The 18,970-nt window shown below is 34.3% G+C and overlaps 1 protein-coding gene across 3 annotated transcripts; it reads left to right on the plus strand.

Moving 5' to 3' along the window:
- Positions 1–7,785: 7,785 nt before the first annotated feature.
- On the plus strand, positions 7,786–18,256 carry LOC115989622 (pyrophosphate-energized membrane proton pump 2). 3 transcript variants are annotated; one of them, XM_031113411.1, is made up of 15 exons: positions 7,786–8,120; positions 8,795–8,972; positions 9,998–10,201; positions 11,423–11,574; positions 11,665–11,812; positions 11,886–12,018; positions 12,884–13,056; positions 13,934–14,054; positions 14,149–14,336; positions 14,546–14,983; positions 15,086–15,250; positions 15,343–15,498; positions 15,584–15,695; positions 16,413–16,632; positions 17,750–18,256. In XM_031113411.1, exons 2-15 carry the CDS (start codon positions 8,874–8,876, stop codon positions 17,847–17,849), a joined length of 2,409 nt encoding a protein of 802 aa, XP_030969271.1. In that variant the 5' UTR covers positions 7,786–8,120; positions 8,795–8,873; the 3' UTR covers positions 17,850–18,256. The 3 variants fall into 3 exon arrangements, with proteins under 3 accessions (XP_030969271.1, XP_030969270.1, XP_030969272.1); XM_031113410.1 differs by having other exon boundaries at positions 8,798–8,972; XM_031113412.1 differs by lacking the exons at positions 7,786–8,120; positions 8,795–8,972 and having other exon boundaries at positions 10,113–10,201; positions 11,430–11,574.
- Positions 18,257–18,970: the final 714 nt, after the last annotated feature.

Genomic DNA, 18,970 nt, shown 5'->3' on the forward strand with positions numbered 1-18,970 from the left:
GCAACAAATCATGTGCAAGTGTGATGTGTAATGGGCTTGTAGACTCATTGAAACGAGATCATGTCATAATGGCATAACTCAAGTGGTTGGATTAAGGCCTGAAGTGGCCTTGCACTGTCAAAATTCCTTCAATAAAAAATTGAGCTAACCAAAACCCTTCATGTTCGTAGACATCCATGGACCAACTGCCCTTTCTTCTGGAGTCTGGGTTGACAAGATCTCTTTGAATTCGTTAAAGTTATTTTGGATCAGACTCACACTCTTCTTTCTCATTAGTTTTTGGACCAAGGTTCATTTTGGAAGAAGATGGGAGAAATTGATGATATTGGACTGAAAAATAGAATTGTCAGTCTGTATTCATGTTAAGCTTTTGTAACTATATTTAGTATTTTTTTTTAATAGAAAATAACTATATATAGTATTAGATTTTAGATTATTAGTTGTTTCTCAACAAAAAGGAAAAAAGAAGTAGAAGAAGAAGAAGAAGAAGAAGTATTAGACATTGGATTTTCCATTAAGCTCTAAAACTTTAAAATGAACTAGTGTATAACACGTGTATATGATCCGTTCAATTAAAAACAATCATAATTACACATATGTATGAGTTCAAATTATATCTAGTGTTGTAAGAGTTACACATTTTTTAAGCCATATATATATATTCTTTCTTTTGGTGGTAGGTTGAGCCTCCAGTTCATTCTTTCTGTTTATTATCTTGTGATTACCTGTTTAAGCTAATCCTTTACTTCCCAGTTATCTTCTTTTTCCTATCTTTGTTTCTTTCCTAAAATTTGTTGTAGATGTATACTGTTGAGAAGAGTAAGTCCAGATTTGTGTTGTTTGTAACCCAGTAAGACCAAGAATATTCCAAGCTGTGAACGTTTGCCCAAGTGTCCAAACAGTAATGCCCGTTGAGCCAAGAGAGAGCGTTTAGGGTTTGAGCGAACAAGGGTTAGCAGGACGTTAGTAGGGAATAGAAGGCAATCAGAGGTTGCAATAAGCATAAGAAAAGGCATCAGTCTCTTTGAGTGTACCCTGTTTTAGATCTAAGGTTAGATCCAGAAATTGGAAGATAAAGGTAGTCTAGGTTGTAATTGATTTCTTAGGCTTTTAATCCAAAATGATAAATAGGATGTTTAGAAGGAGTGATTCATCCATCAGCATTAGATCTAGCAGTACATCCCTCTCTAAGATTCCACAAGAAGATGGAATGATAAACTCGGAGTCGTACCAGCTCTCAGATCTAGATCAGAAGTTAGGAGATTGGAACATACCCAAAGTTTCCACAACCCAAGTTTATAAGTCATCATCGTGGTCCTTGAAAAAGACTTTCAAAACAGACTACCATGTTAGGACTATAGAGCAAATTTACAGCATCAACAAGGAGTATGAAACATGCTACTTGTTATCCCTTGCAGCAGTGAAAGCCCACAGGGAAAAAGATCACAAATTCCTCCACATTGGTCTTGTCCAAGTAGGAGTAAAACCATTGATCAGAGAAGGGTAGAACAACTCAATCCTATGGCCCTTAGAGACACTCGTCATGTTAGATTTAATGACAGCCTCTTAGGAACCATGGAATCCAGTCTGAGCGGCAGACCAGTCCACTTTGACTGCTTCCCCAACTTCACTGTAGCACTTGACGACCCTCACATCTTGAAGGTCCTCACCCTCAACATAAAAACCCATGAAACTCTTGTGTTACATGGAACCAGATAGCTTGCCCTTATATACAGAGTATATTATAAGTGCATGAGGACAAACATGTCTATCCAAGCCATAGACAAGAGAAAGGTTGGTGAAACCACCCTTATCCAAACTCCAGACGTTAGATCCACAGTTCAGGTACCCAGAACCCTGAAATGGTCTGAGGTCACTTTCCCAGCACATTGGACTATAGATAATGAAAATTATCAGCTACAGATCCAAAACCCAGTTAGGAACCTAGATTTAGATTTTGTCCAACAACTAGCCGATGGAACAGTTAGACTTAGCTTTGACCAATTTAGGTACAGGTCACCCTTAAAATATGATGAACCCAGGTCCAGATCTTTGGTAGATCTGTACCAAAAACCAAGGTCTAGATCCATAGATCTACGCCAACCCTTTCAGCAGCCAACTATCCACGTTAGAGATAGACCTGCATCCTAGTGTAGTTCGTCCAGAACACGAGCACCCTTTCCCACATCTAGAAGAGACCTAGATCCACAGTTTCAAGGTGTAAAAAACCATTCCCAGGTTAGTACCCCTTGTTACATAGCCAAGCAAGACTCCGTTGCTGATCAAGAAGAAGACAGCACTAGTCAAGACAGCCTAAAACTTCCTTCACCATCAGGAACTGATATGAGAAATCCTATTCAGCAAGAAACTGAATATGATTATCAGCTCTTAGTGTTAAGGAAAGAATTCACCCCTGATATGGATGCTCTTGAAAAGGATTTTAATTCTGAAAGAAACAGAGCCTCTGAGCACGCGCTCACGCGTGTGCTTAGAGGCTAGTATACATTATGATGATCAAAAGTATGCTAGAAATTGATCATTATTCTCCAAATTAAATTTTTATAACATCCCAAAAAAAAAAAAAAAAAAAATTTCCAAAAGAACAAAAAAAAAAAAAAATTTCCAAAAGGACAAAAAAAAAAAAAAAAAAAAATTTCCAAAAGGACCAAAAGAAAAAAAGTATATGAAAATTATCTTCATTCTACAATTACTTGAACCTCAAAGCCTCCATATTATATGGGTCATGTTAATGGGTACCCTTAGGGCAATTGTTAATAAGCTATTATAAGAAATTTTTTTTACACCACTTTCATGGAAAATATAAAAAGCCGTCAAAAAAATTAATTACTTTTTTATTTTTCAAATTTTCTAAAAATACTGCCTAAATCAATGCCCTTAGGGTAGTGATGATAGAGCGAGAGGGCAAGAGTGAGATTCAATAAGAAGGCAGGGAGTCGGGTTGAGGAAGAAAGAAAATAGGAAAGGAAGATGGAGACTATTAGTGAAGAAAGATAAAATAGTGAGAGAGAACATACTTTTCAATTAAAAAATTAGAAACATGAATATAATATTAATATTTATTTGTAACTTTGAGCTATAATAGATTGTCATAGATGACAGTTTACCGTAGCTCAATTGCTAAATAAATATTAAGAACATCACTGTGAATGCCCTTATATTGTGGGGTGGGTGTGGGTTTCAATCCATTTCCATCCAAAAGGGCCCACGTTATTATTGGCTTAGCAGTTTGTCCGATTCTCCATACATGAAGTGTTTTGAGTTCTAAAGCTTAAATAGGTGTCATCCCCTAGGAACCTATTGTTTAGTGCTTAGTTCCAGTTGGGATTTTTAAAAGGTGTAGTTCTCAATTTGCATATAAAATAAAATAAAGGGTAAATTCTACTAAACCCCCCTAAGGTTTGGGCTAATACCAATTAAGTCCAAGACTTTTAACAAATGACCAACTTGGTCCTTAAAAGACAATTTTATCCCTAACTCTGTTTAGTACTATTCACTATTCTCTTTCTCATCTCAGACCCTCTCTTCTATTCACTGTGATTACACTAGGCCTGTCCACGGGTCGATCCGAGTTGGGTTTGTGCCCAACCCGGAACCGACTAGACCACGTCGGGTCTCCAACATCCAGACCCGCTGCCAATCATAAGATGAGTCAGTTTGGGCGACTTGGATATCGGTTAGTGTCGGACGATGGTCGGTTGGACTCGGGGAAGACAAAAAATGGTGAAATCAAGCCGGAACTGGCTGAAATCTGCTAGATATGGCCGAAACATGGTCGGATTGAGCAAGATTTCTAAAGGTACTCACCAAATCTTGAAGAGATCTCGAAGAGATCTAGTCGGATCTCAATGAATCTGTCGAGATCTTGCTGGATCTCAACGGATCTGTTGAGATCTTACCGAGATCTCGCCGGATCTCAATGAATCTGTCAAGAAATGATTGAAAATCCTCATACCTGAGAAAATCGGTGAGTGTTTCTAATATATAGGCGATCAGATCGGTTGGTATAAGATTTTGAAGATCAGACCCATCAACCGACCAACCAATCTCGGTTTTTAGAGGTTGAGACCCGCTGCCGACCGTCACCAGTGTCGGGTCGACTAGTTTTGGGTACGGATTGGACGATTTGTCTTGAGTTGGTCAGGAACGAGTTCTGGTGGACAACCCTAGATTACACTAACATGAGCATGGATTTGAGAACAAATCATGCTACACAAATACACCATCTCGTAGAACACAAACATACACACATAACCATACAAATTCCAAAACCTGAAACCCCCAAAAATCATCCCAGATTACCAATCATATACAAAATCATATGCACACACTAACAAAATCACCATATTAGAGCCATTTTGAGACAAACCTTAAATAAAAAAATACCCACAAATCTGCAAATGACCATACCCAAACCCCTTTTCAAACCTAAATAAAAAATCACCAAATCCTTATATCACATAGGAAAACCTAATTCGTAAATTAAACAAGACCCAAACCAACAAAGAACCAAACCAAAAGAGAGAGAAAAAAAAAGGGTTTCGGCCATGAAAGAGGGAGTCTTTATCCACCATGGGTATGGGTGAGAGAGAGAGGGAGCCAGAGGTCTAAGAGAAAGGAGAAGGGTTTGGGCTAGGAGGGTCGGCTCAAGGTATTGTGAGGCCTAAGGTGACTACTTTAAGTGATGTCTATTCTTATACTTTGAATATTAATAGAATATTTATTTAACTTTTGGTTTTTTTTTTTCATTTAAAATCAATTTTTTTTAGAAAAATATTACAGATTAAAACGAACCCATCACATTACTCAATGACTATACAACTAAAATAAACACTATTTATTGAATGAAGTAACCAAATACTTATGATTGAAAATTTTAATAAAGTTATATATTTGATATCTCTAAATAAAATTTGAGTATAAATTTATTTACTAGTGTGAGATTAATGAGTTGTTTTAATATTTATGTGTGAGAGATTAAATGATTAACCCATCCAATGAAAACATTTTTCTTTAACGAGTTTTTCTTTGATAAAAAACAAATATTTAGGGCTTAATCAATACTTCCATTGATATAAGAATATCTCTATTGGTAAAAATTTAGGGGTTTTTTTTCATTAGGGGCCTTAGGCGGTTGCCTATTTAGCTCACCCATTGAGCCAGCACTGTGGGCTAGTCAGGGACAAATTTGTCTTTTAAGGATCAAGTTAGTCAATATTTAAAAGTTTTGGACCTAGTTGGTATTAGTCCAAACCTCGGGGGGGTTTAGTGAAATTTAACCTAAAATAAAAATTTATTAAAATTTTTTGGTGTTCTTCTTTGCTGAAACGGTGGTTATTGAAAATGGTGGTGTGGGCTTTAGTCAAGTGGAAACCAATTAAATAAGGAGAGAGAAAAAAATATTAGTATTAATTAGGCAATAAGATGGAAAGTAAAAATATTTAATAATGTTTTTTTAATCGTTAGGTCTTTTATAAATCTATGGTATAAAAAATGTGTAACTTTTTAAGAGTTATTTCAAGTGTAAATTTTTAAGAGTGTTTTTTTTTTTTTTGAGAAACAAACACACATACACACAAGAGAGAGGAAAAAGGGTTTAAACATAAAGTCACACCACAACTCCACTGAAAAGTCATGATAACTTTTAAAGGAGAGTGAGACAAGTTATAGTAACTTTTTAAGAATTATATATATATATATATATATATATTTATTTATTTATTTTTATATATATATTAAAAAAAAACACACACACAATGAGAGTGAGCAATAGTTTGATAGTTTTTGATGACTCGATTGAGAACTTAGAGAGTTCAATCCAAATATCTTAATTAACTCCTTCAATTCTTAAAAAAATTCGCTTAATCATTGTTGTTTTGAAAATTTTATTTAAAAGTTCTTTCTGTAATATCTTATCTTTTAAAATATTTGTCATCTAGTGAAGGACACAACAACGAATAACTTTTGGAGGAACAACATGTGGATCATATCACCACTTGTAACGGGATATATATGCTATGTAATGTATATAAAATTCATAATTTGTCCATATTTGTTTCTAGAGTATTCAAAATACACATATGATCTTATCAAAAAAAAAAAAAAAAAATACACATATGATATGATTGAGATTGATCACAAAACTGACGCAGGTGTCCAAAGGAGTCTGCCGCAAAGCAACACAAATCTATATATTTGAGGGAAACCAATGAGGAGAGTCAAGTTAGATTACAGAGTTTATCTAAAAACCAGAAGTTAGATTACAGACTGACCCATCATGCTTATTAGATCAACAATGGTTCCAAAGAAACCCTGCCCATAAAATTGCCTAATTTAAGCGGGTAAGAGGTAAGAGGTAAGGGGTACCATCCATGCCACGTTCAAAAAATTGCATCTCAGAACAGAGTACTATACTACCCATTGTTTAATGGATTATTGCCAACACAACCTTCGACAAGTTTCACCTTCAAAAAAAAAAAAAAAAGTGCTGAATAAATAAAATATTTCCAACCTCAAAGCAATGTTATGTCAGAACTACTCTATCACCAATAGTCAACGGAAGCATAGAATAACAGAGCATATAAATACAGCTGGATGATAAAAGTTAGGACTATACTTTTAAGGCAAAAATATCATTTTAGTCCTTATATTTTGGAGTTATATTTAGTTTGATCTTTATATTTGGTATCAGTTGGTTTCTACTGTTAACTCCATATGAAAAATGCCTACGTTGCTAACGAACTATGCCGTTGGCACATGAGATGCTTAAATGGCTACTAAAATAATAATAAAAAATTAATTTGACATTTAAAAATTGCCAAGTCAGATTTAAATGAAAAAAAATTCTTATAATATTTTTAAGAAGAATTTGTTTTTCTGGGTATTTCAATTCTTAATCTCATTTATTTTTCTTCTAATTTAATTTCTCAAATTTTTTTCACTTCAATTTGAAATTGTTCTACAACATTTTAGGATGATAAACTGTTGTTGGCTTGAAATATAATAGGACAATATCTCCAAAAACAGAAAAATAGAAGAAGAAATATAATAAGACAAAAGCTAAATCCAAAGAGTGAGGTATCATTGATAATGGTAATTAAAATTAATTTTTTTTTTCAGATTAAAAAAAAAACCTTTTTTTTTTGAGCTTATGTAAATAATATAATAGCATATCATGTCATCTCCATATCATTTGACTTTATTATTAAGTTTAGATACCCGTTAGTTTTCTACATAAGTTAGATTTGAACCCAAAAACCACAAAACACAAGAAGTTTTAGGTACAAATATTTTTTTTAATAATAAAAAAGTACAAATATTAATATTAATAATAACAAGGTTTTTTGAAAATAACAAATCATAAGAAGTTTTTTTTGATAAGAAGATTGTAATTTTATTAAGAAGAAGATAAATTCAATATATTCTAAGTTACAACCGATTTGATCATATAAGAATTTTTTCTCTATTCAAATTACAAAATTGTATTATAAAGATAAACAACAAAAGAGAGATGACATAATTAGTTTTGTAGAACTCTAGCAAAAACAGAAAAAAAGAAAAAAAGAAAAAAAGCAGTTTTGTGGAGAGGTAGATTAGATGGCAAAATATAATTGGACAAGTGACATGGCATCTTTCCCAATACATGGAACAGCATTTCTACTCACAACAACAACAACAATTGGTAAAGAAATAAAATGGAATATGCCTAACTTTTAAACCAAAAAAAAAAAAAAAAAAAAAAAAAACATTTTCCTATTTGCATAGGAATTTGTCAGATTGACTGATATCCAATAACATATAAACTGTTCTTCCATTGGTGGAGTCAAGTCGAGATGATGAGTATTATATAGACTCGAAAAAACAAATCTTTATCATATAGAGAAATAGATAGAAATACAGAGAGTCATTGAGTCTTCTAACTCTAGCTCTATCACTTCCTATTTACTACTATTATTTATATTAACTCTACGCCTGTGTTTTTTCTTCTAATTTTTAGATCTAAGTTTCGCACTCACATCAAATTTTGTTTCATTTTCACAAAACCAATAACGCAAATCGTACTCGTCTCTCAGTACTGCTCTCATTGACCCACCGTGCCAAAGGTTCTCTCTTCTCTCTCTTTCTCTCTACTCAATACGTTGTCGTTTTTGCTTCTTAGATTCCTCTCTCTCTCTTTCTCTGATTTTAGATCTTGGAATTTCGTGATGTTACCTAGGGTTTTTCGTTTTTCAATTTCGGATCTTTTTGGGTTTTGGTGATTCATGTTTGGTTTCCGAGAAAGAAAAAATTGAGGTTTTAGGTAGGAAATGATCATCTGTCATTTCAATGAAGAATGTATATTGCTCTGTTTGGTTGTTTGGAAAATGAGTAAATATTAAAAAAAAATGATTTTTTTAAAGGTCTTTTAGGTAGTTTCATTTTCTCGGAAACCAAAATGAGCATTGGAATTGTTGTTATGAAATTAGTGTGAATTTCGATAGTGTAAAAAGTGTTAATTTCTGGATTACATTGACATTTAATCTAGTTTGATTCTTTTTTATCATTGTTTTTATTTTCTAATTTTCTGATTCTGCGTTTATTGAATGTAAGTTTGAATTTTTGGTAATTGAATTGACATTTAATCTAGTTTGAAATTTGGACGCTTTTTAGCTCATACATTGCATTGTTTCACAAATTCAGAAGTAGGATTTTAGAATCATAGTTTAGCTTAAATGTCAATTTAATTTATGAAGTTCACGATTTTCTGGATTGTTTATGATGGAATTGTTGGTCTTAGCAGGTCATTCAAAATTCAGCGGCCAAGCTCGGGGGGCGACTTGCCCCAGTTTCGGAGGGTAAATTCAAACACTCTTACAATGTTCATGGATAATGACGTTGAATGTGGTAATCTTGGGCCATATGCTGACAGGCCGAGGGTTTTCCCCAGCATGCGTAGTAAAGTTCACACCCCGTTGGTAAATACAATTCAATACAAAAAAGCCTGTTATGGGATTGAACCTGTATCTTCATTTGTTCTTTTTTGTGTGAATTGGTCTCATTGTCAGATTAATATATGATCGCTTGTAGCAAAGCGTATGTGTTTTTCTTGGGGTGTAAGATTCATGTATGCTTTTGATTCTTAGTGGACTACGTTTAGGACTTTTCTTCTTTCATTGTGCTTATGATTTGTGATTGGTATGATGGAGCTGTATTGTGTTAAACAGTATTGCATTGCTAACAGCCTTTGTCTCTCTCTCTCTCTCTCTCACCATTTTTAAATTTATAGCTTTTCGCAGACAGAACAACATGGTGCAACCTTTCACAGCTTTGAACTAACAGTGCAACAGTGCTTTGTCAGAGTTAGACAAATATGTTTTTATTTATTTTGTTAATTAGATACTCCCTCCATCCCATATTGTTGGTCTTGTTTAGAAAATCCGACTTTTCAAGGGAACATCATGTAATGCAGTCATTCAAATAAATGGAATCAATTTTGAAAAACTTTTTGAATGAAGTAAATGATAAGTTAGGAATATCAATATTATATATATTGACTTTTTAAAGAGGACTACATTTTGAGACATCCCAAAATGGAATGAAGAACTAATAATTTGAGGTGGAAGGAGTAGTTAAAACAATGGGGGAAGGGGATTTTAACCCTGGCTCTTCTTGCAAAAGAGAGCAGACATTGCCACTGAGCTACATGGCTCTTGGCGTTAGAGTTAGATAAAATATTGTAACTAGTTATAAAATAACTATTTTTCCTAAATGTAATGACAATTTTGACTGGGGAAAATGCATAGTTTTTTTCTTTTTATGACAATGAAGTACTGTCCTTATCTCTACATTGTAATTATTTTGTAATTACTTCTGATGTGTAGGATTTATAATTTTTTTTTTCCATTTCATTTTATGGCATTTTTCTATTGTCTTGTTTTATCATATATTAGTTTTTGGTTTGGTTTTCCCTTGTGTTGATAGTATTAAGTTCTTTTTGCAGATATTTCGGATTCTCATGGGAATAAATGTCCGTGTTCTTTTAGTATTTCTACTTTTGGGACTTGGAGCAATCTTTTACGTTGGAGCAAAAACTTCTCCAATCATTGTTTTTGTCTTCTCCATATGTATTATGAGCTTCCTTTTCTCAATATATCTTACTAAGTGGGTGCTCGCAAAGGATGAGGGGCCTCCTGAGATGGTTCAGGTACATCATCTATTTTCAGTTTCTTTTGCTCATGATGTTATTTGTCTTTTTGTCTGTATGTTTTCACAATAATTGTTTTTGGTAATAGATCATAAATTTGTTGTTTAATTTTTGTTACTATAATTTCAATAGGACTTTTCCAGGATCATCGATTTTCTATAGCTATGTATAGTCTATATGCATGGAGACTACGATGTATCATGCAGACTTGTAATTTGTTTCTGTTTTGATTTGTTTTATAGATACTGTTGATATGTTTGTGCAGAACATTTAATTATTTAAAGGTTCCCTTTATGTATTTTTGGTTGGTAAAAAAGAGTATTATTCAAATTATGTAAAAAAGAGAGAATATTATATAAGTAAGTGAACTCTAGTAATAACAATAGAGAATGACTCTTTGGTTGGAATTGGGCTATCCCCACTGTTGTGTTCTCACTGTTCTGTCAAACTCACTTGACTCACTGGACCAATCATTTAATTTGTTACCATTTAACATTTGACAACCCATGCTGCCGTTGTGGAGCTTCAGTATGCCTTTGGATAAGTATCTAAGATGCAACGTTTCATATTATGGGAAGTTGTTCTTATCCTGCCTCTGTGATTTGTCATGTTCTTACATGCAATGGGGGTTTGGAACATGGCTATATGTGTACCTTTCTGAAATATTATATATATATATATATATATATATATATTAACTGTAGTTTGTTTATCTGTATTTAATTTTCCTTTGAATGGAGAAGAATGTACATAGGAGAAAAAAGTGTATAAAGCTTTTCAACAAAAACACATAATAACCTTGTGGTTTCATACTTCAAGGTCATTTAGTAATGTCCAAATAAGTGCATGGGACATTGGAAAGTGCAGGTGGTGTCCTCAGCTCTCCACATGCTAGTGTTTGCTGACAAAGACTCCTCATAGTGTTATTAAGTATGCCAAGAGTCGTGTAGCGTAATAGCATTGAATGGTCTCCTTTATGAGGAGAACCAAGGATTGAATCCCGTCCACCCACTTCTTATAACAAATATGACGACTTTAGTCTCCTGTAAGCATTCCTGTAAGCATATGGTGTGTTCATTGATAAAGACTCCTCATCATTTCTTATGTATGCTTATCTTGCTAACAATGATCAAGAATTCTTAGGCTTAATAGGGAACTGGCGTGGCTCAAAATTTGAAAATTTTCATGTACTTGTCCTGAGCTTATCATTTCACTTTCTAGATATCAGATGCAATACGAGATGGAGCTGAAGGTTTCTTCAGGACCCAGTACGGGACTATCTCCAAGATGGCATTGTTGCTAGCACTGGTTATCCTTGGCATATATTTGTTTCGCAGTACAACTCCTCAACAAGAAGCTTCGGGCATAGGAAGGTGCATAATTTCATAAGTTATAGAGCACTTTGTCTGCTCGTATAATTTATTTCTCATTGCTGAATCATGGTTTTGAATCTGTTGATGTAGGTCAACATCTGCATATATTACTGTTGCTGCATTTCTTTTGGGGGCTATTTGTTCAGGAATTGCAGGGTATGTTGGAATGTGGGTGTCGGTTCGAGCAAATGTTCGAGTCTCTAGTGCTGCTAGACGGTCTGCAAGGGAAGCATTGCAGGTTGTGTCCTTTTCTAGTTATTTATCTGAAAATGGTTTTGGATGGATATCATAACTGGGAATATCTTGTGCAGATAGCTGTTCGTGCTGGTGGTTTTTCTGCCATGGTGGTTGTTGGTATGGCTGTAATTGGAGTGGCCATCCTTTATGCCACATTTTATGTTTGGTTGGGGGTGGATTTGCCAGGTTCAATGAAGGTTACTGATTGTATGTGGTGACTTTCTTTCTTCCTTTTATTTATTATTATGGGTTGTAGTACATTAAAAATAAAATTTTAAAAAGAATTGCCTTCTGTATCCTAGTAGTATTTTAGGAACATGGAGTTGGACCTTATTGTGATATTTCCTAAAGATGGCAATTTTGCAAAATTTGCTGCTCTATCACCACAGTGGGTTGATGTTGTCATTTTGGTGTTGATTAATCATTTAATTGTAACGGTACACTTTGTATCAATATTATCCATTGTTTCAGTTGGAGGACATTAATTTTTGGGTTGTTCAAGACTTCCAAGTTGAAATTTGGTTATACTTATTCACAAATTTTATTGAACCCGGGGGAATAGTTAGGTGCTCAAAGAACTTTGGACACCCACGTTATCCCAAAAAAAAAAAAAAAGAGTGCCCGTCATTGCAGGAACTTATGGCTTTATGATTCACTTGATGTATTGCTATATGAAAACTATATGAAAATATAAATCCTAATCTGTTCCAAATTTAAATAGATTCAATTAAGGTCTCTAAGATATGCTGCATCTTTGTATCTTCATATGATTTTACAGTACGTCTACCTGACATGATATGTATTATCGTATGACATACCCTATTTTAAGATAATAATAACACTATCTTCTCGACATTAACAGCAACAGTGTCGTATATTTTTTCTAAAGATACTTTCATTTTATTAAGGTATGCTACATGTATGCTTGAACTGTAATCTGTTCTAGACCACATTGTAACTACAAGAATATATTTGATTTTTTATGTTGGCTGTTGTAACTGTATGCACCTTCTGTATTTCATTCTGTTATTTTCTATGATCTTGTTCTTGACGTTAATGTTTGATCTTCCAGTGCCTCTTCTCCTTGTCGGTTATGGTTTTGGAGCTTCTTTTGTTGCTCTGTTTGCTCAGTTGGGTGGTGGAATTTACACAAAAGCAGCTGATGTTGGGGCTGACCTTGTTGGTAAAGTAGAGCAAGGAATACCTGAAGATGATCCGAGGAACCCTGCTGTGATTGCAGATCTGGTAGTTACTGGTTCTCCTTTGTTGACTTCTTTCTGTTAAGTTCTTTTGCATTTGCCATTCGGACTTCTTGTTGAGGACTCCAATAAAATGTCTACTTTCATTTATGCATTCTGTGATGATTTAATAGTACATTTGAGCTGGAAGTATAAGTAATAGTAGGAAAATATTAAATTGTGTATTACAAATTATTTTGAATCAAAGGTTTAACTTTCACTTTTTTGTCTGCTGTTGTTACTACTTGAAAAAAGCTGTTGATTTCATAATAGACTGATTCACATAATTCAAGGGTTATAAGTTCATTTGTACTTTCTCTTTGCAAACATGGTGATATTTTAATGGCAGAAGTGAAATGTAAGGCATTTAAGACCCCTGGATGCAATGTGTATACTAGGAGGCATTGAGGTGTGTGTTGATTTTTTTGGTATACATGAGTAGTTAAAATTAGGCATATCAAAATTATTTAAAATAAAATAATTGATTGAAAGTTTCCCAAAAAAAAATTTCCTAGGCTTAGTGATCTTTCTGGACCTAATAAGTTGAAAAGTAAAAAGGCACAATATTAAACAATGCTGTTAAAGGTGGATGTATGAAGCAAGGTGTTTTTTTACCTGAGGAAGTGAGGTATAGCCTCTAGGCATGGGGAAATAGTCAATTAAGACAAACTATATAGTCAGATATATCAAAAAGAGGTAGAGGAGTTGAGGAGGGCAGAATGTGGTTTACTCCTTTTCTGTGGTCATTGAGAAGTTTGAAATCAAAGAAAAAAAAAATTCTGTTACTTGTATCTCTCTCTCTCTCTCTCTCTCTTCTCGGTTATCTATGTTGCCAAAGATGTTGGCTGTAAAGAAATTTGTACTTATTTAGTTTTGCAATTAAGGTTGGAGACAATGTGGGTGATTGTGCTGCTCGAGGTGCTGATCTTTTTGAAAGTATTGCAGCTGAAATAATTAGTGCTATGATACTTGGGGGAACAATGGCCCAGCGTTGTAAAATTGAAGGCAAGTACTGTGTGTGTATTTTCATATAGTCATGTGTGTTTTTGTGGGTATGTATATGTCAATTGGCTCACCCATAATTTCTTTGTTTATGCAGATCCATCTGGCTTCATCTTGTTTCCTCTTGTTGTTCACTCTTTTGACCTTGTGGTTTCATCAGTTGGAATTCTTTCAATAAGGGGTACACGTGACACTGGTTCAAAGTCTCCTATTGAGGATCCAATGGCAATTCTTCAAAAAGGATATTCTATTACGATAGTGTTAGCTGTTCTGACATTTGGTTTGGTAATATTTCTTTCACATTTAGAACATGCTCATTATACTTTTAAATTTTATATCAAAAGAAACTGATTACAACTGCTAATTAACAAATTCCTCTTTCGTTGGAGTTTTAAAACTAAATTTGTTTGAGAATTGGAAACCTGCATTTTTCTCTTTTTCCTTGTTTGCATTCTGATGCATGATTATATTGCTGGTTTGAAATACTATTACAGTCCACCCGGTGGTTGCTTTATACTGAACGAGCACCTTCTGCATGGTTCAACTTTGCCCTGTGTGGGCTGGTTGGTATCATTACGGCATACGCTTTTGTTTGGATCACCCAGTACTATACTGACTACAAGCACGAGCCTGTACGCACATTAGCTCTTGCTAGCTCCACAGGTCATGGGACTAATATAATTGCTGGAGTCAGTTTGGGCCTGGAATCTACAGCTCTTCCTGTTCTTGTCATTAGTGTCGCTATTATTTCAGCTTTCTGGCTGGGTCATACATCCGGACTAGTGGATGAAGGTGGAAACCCAACTGGTGGGCTGTTTGGCACTGCTGTAGCAACAATGGGAATGCTCAGTACTGCTGCCTATGTTCTTACCATGGATATGTTTGGTCCAATAGCAGATAATGCCGGAGGAATTGTAGAGATGAGTCAGCAGGTAACCCTTAGGTGATAAATTCTCTAAGAGTTTGGCTTGAATGATGATGAAAACTGTTGTACTTATTTCCCTTTATCTAATATTATACCATTGTTCTCACAGCCAGAAAGTGTTCGAGAGATCACTGATCTTCTTGATGCAGTAGGGAACACCACAAAAGCTACCACCAAAGGATTTGCCATTGGTTCTGCTGCGCTTGCATCTTTTCTTCTGTTTAGTGCGTATATGGATGAGGTAGCTGCATTTGCGCAGGAACCTTTTAAACAGGTAGACAAAATTGTAGCCCCACTTTTAATTTCCTTCTGTTTCAAGTGCTGTTGCATCCTGTCTTAATTTTGTGATTTCAAATTGGCTTTCAGGTTGATATAGCCATCCCCGAAGTTTTTGTAGGTGGATTGTTGGGCTCCATGCTTATTTTCCTATTTAGTGCTTGGGCCTGTGCTGCAGTTGGCCGAACTGCTCAAGAGGTTGTTAATGAAGTAAGAAGACAATTTATTGAGAGGCCTGGTATAATGGTGAGCATGAGTTTCTTTTGTAACTTGTGTATTGCACTTTAATTATTTGTTTTAAGTGATCATTGTTTTAACTTGCTTGCTGCAGGACTACAAGGAGAAACCAGATTATAGTCGCTGTGTTGCTATTGTAGCAACTGCATCTTTGAGGGAAATGATAAAACCTGGTGCTTTGGCTATTTTGTCACCTATAATTGTTGGTGGGTTGACTGCTCTCATTCTCATTGTAGCCTATGTCCTGTTTTTCTGTCAACATTATTCTTTAGGTTAAGTTAGTAATTTAATCTTTCAACTATTAGGTAAAATTCACTTTGGTCCCTCAACTACTAATTATAGCATCTACTAATTGTACTTTTATCCTTGGATCTCCTCTCCATTTAAATTTAATGGAATTAATTGATCTGACAAATAAAATATACCTTAAAGGTTACTAATGGAAGTGTAAAAATTTGAAATGAAGTCAATGTGAATTATTAATTGTTGAGGGACTAAATATAATTTTCCCAATAATTTGAGGACCAAGTTATTATTATTTTTTATTACTACTGCCACTATTATACTAACATTTATATCATGTATGATTCGGAAATGGTAGAAGTACTGTCAAATATTCTAAATGAGATGATTATGGCTTCAAAATATATATTTTCTCTGTTTATTGAAGTGCTGTGTGATGGAAGTAGTATTAGACCTAGTGGTGTGGCAGGTGCTGGTGGTGGTTGTAGCAGCAGTATAATTTTAGATTCTAAAGTTGCAGTATAACCACACAAATAGTCCATGTATTGAAAAGTAATTTGTTGATTTATGTTTTCATTTATTTATATTGTGGTATACTATCTATGGACTTGTTTTTTTTTCTATGATGTGTATTATCTATATATAATGAAGGACTCAAGTTAAGTTCATATCACTTGCAGGTTTACTGTTCCGGATTTTGGGTTCCTATACAGGGCATCCTCTGCTTGGGGCTAAAGTTGTGGCTGCCATGCTGATGTTTGGAACGGTTTCAGGAATTCTTATGGCTCTTTTCCTGAACACATCTGGTGGTGCCTGGGATAACGCAAAGAAGTATATAGAGACAGGTGCTCTTGGAGGCAAAGGGAGTGATTGTCATAAAGCAGCTATTACAGGAGATACGTAAGTGTTGTTGATGTTCCCTTTTGGTGTTGGTGTTCTTGCCAATGTCTAGTATTATTACTTATGGCAAGTGGCAGTTATAAAATATTGTGTGTCTCCTTTCAGTCACATGAGTGGGTCCTGTGATTTCAATTTATAGGCTCTGCTCGTTCTGTCTCTTTTGTGTCTTTTATGTTTCATTAGTAAATTTAGCTCATTATCTATAGTTATGTAATAATTTCTGTACTCCGTCAATTGTTAACATGAATGAAACACCCCTTAACAAAATTTAAGGGGAAAAAAAAAAAAAAAACCAAAATGCATTTAAGTATGATTAATTAAGAGGAAAAAAATAGAAGTACAACATGACCAAGACACAACAAGCAAGGAATCTTGTAGTAACATGGAATTTGATCACCAATGTTCATGTGTTGCAAATACCTAAGATTGTTTCTCAAAAAAAAAAAAAAAAAACCTAAGATTGAAAAAAATGGGTCATGATATTGTTTCCAGTAAATACTTTAACTAGACCCCAAAACCTAAGATTGACACACAAGTTTTTTTTTTTTTTTTTTTAATCAAAACTGTAATGTAGTTTGTTTCCATTTTTTATTTTTTATTTTATTTTTTATGTTCATGTTTGTATGTTAGAAAATTTAGCTAATTATCCAAAGTTAGAACCGAACTGCAAACTCCAAAGAGTTCATTTTTTAATGCCAGAGGTTTTGTCCTTTACAAGCTTAGTTTATTTCCCAAATTTTAAATTGTAAATGTGGTTTGTTTGAGTTATACTACATGGTATTGTTGATTGGTAAAACTCTACAATGAGATGGTGGTGTGCACAAAAAACTGCTTTTTTCTACCATTTAATTGTTAAAGAAAAATTCTCTAATTCCCATCATTGTTTGGATCTCAGGACTGGAAAAATGTCAAAAGATATATTGCTTAACAAATTAGGTTTCTTAAATTAGTTACTAGGCCCCCAAACTCTATATTCTATAATATGGGGCTGTGTACTACTTCCAACCCACCAGAATTTTGTGCAAGATTTTATATATATATTTGACGCTATTGTTCATTTCATTATAATATCTGAATTCTGGAAATTTATTGTGCTCTTGTTTCACCTGTACTGCAGTGTGGGAGACCCATTCAAAGACACAGCTGGACCTTCCCTTCATGTCCTCATAAAGATGCTTGCCACAATTACGCTTGTCATGGCTCCAATCTTTCTGTGAGAATTGTTTGTACCTATAAACTCTTGCAGTATCACCCCTTTTGAGATCTCAGCGGCATTCGGCACCCATTTCCCTTGAATACTTAGATACTTTGCACAGTTAGGTATTTCCATGTATATCATCATGGGTGCCTGATTTATAGGCATACTGATTCTTTCTTGATCTGAATAAGATATGTTGAATTACTACTCATTTCAGTATCAAATTAGTTTTTAGTTTTCTTGAAAGCGGTTTGAGACTTTTTTGTTTTCTTCCTCAAATTTTATTTTCCTCTTGGTTGCTTGACTTAAAGGAAGTGATGTGTCAAAAGTCCTGTATATACAGAGGGTTGTGGAAGCAAGTAGAACTCGTGTCATAATTTTATCTTCATATGTAATACTATAGTAGGACCTCTCTTGCGGTTGACATTCAGTGCTTCTCAGAAATTCTATAATTCCTCACACACCTAAGAAAAAAATATTGTTTCAACTGGAACAATAAAATGAGTCCTAAGCATTCAACTCTCCTCAAATTGATGCAGAATTTCAACTGTTGAAGGTGAATAACATGTTTTTCCTTGGTGATATTAATTATATGCAATCATTCAAGAGTATCCTAGATATGGATGGACGAGAGCTTGGGAGGAGAGAACTACTATGTTTATGCTTTCAACAGCAAACCTTCAAATTTAGCATCCAAGCTTTGGAAGGATTTTGGCCAAGTCTTGATCAACTATAGTGAAGCTGAAGTTGATTGAAGAAATCAGAGTAATCGTACGTCTGTAGGTATAAGATATTGGGTGTGATCATACCCAATTTGTCTCCATTCGCAGTAGATAAGGAAATTGTGCCAAACTGCAGTCCTAATCATATGAACAACACCTATATCCAGTTTCAAAATTTTAAACGCCACAAGTTGTGCCTAATTGCAGTCCCAAACGTATGAACAGATATTTTCTATGTACTGATGCTTTGCTAGCAAGGAAGATGCACTGTCATCATGAACAACATTTATTCTATTCGTTTTTCCAATTGACCTCTCTTAACATGTCATGCAAAAGTAAAAATTGTAAGAAGACAATGATATGAGAACCCATCTCAATTAACATAACGCCTATGGTTAATACTTTAGAACCTAAGATA

Source organism: Quercus lobata, chromosome 5, assembly GCF_001633185.2.
Source record: "Quercus lobata isolate SW786 chromosome 5, ValleyOak3.0 Primary Assembly, whole genome shotgun sequence".
Taxonomy (NCBI): Eukaryota; Viridiplantae; Streptophyta; class Magnoliopsida; order Fagales; family Fagaceae; genus Quercus; species Quercus lobata.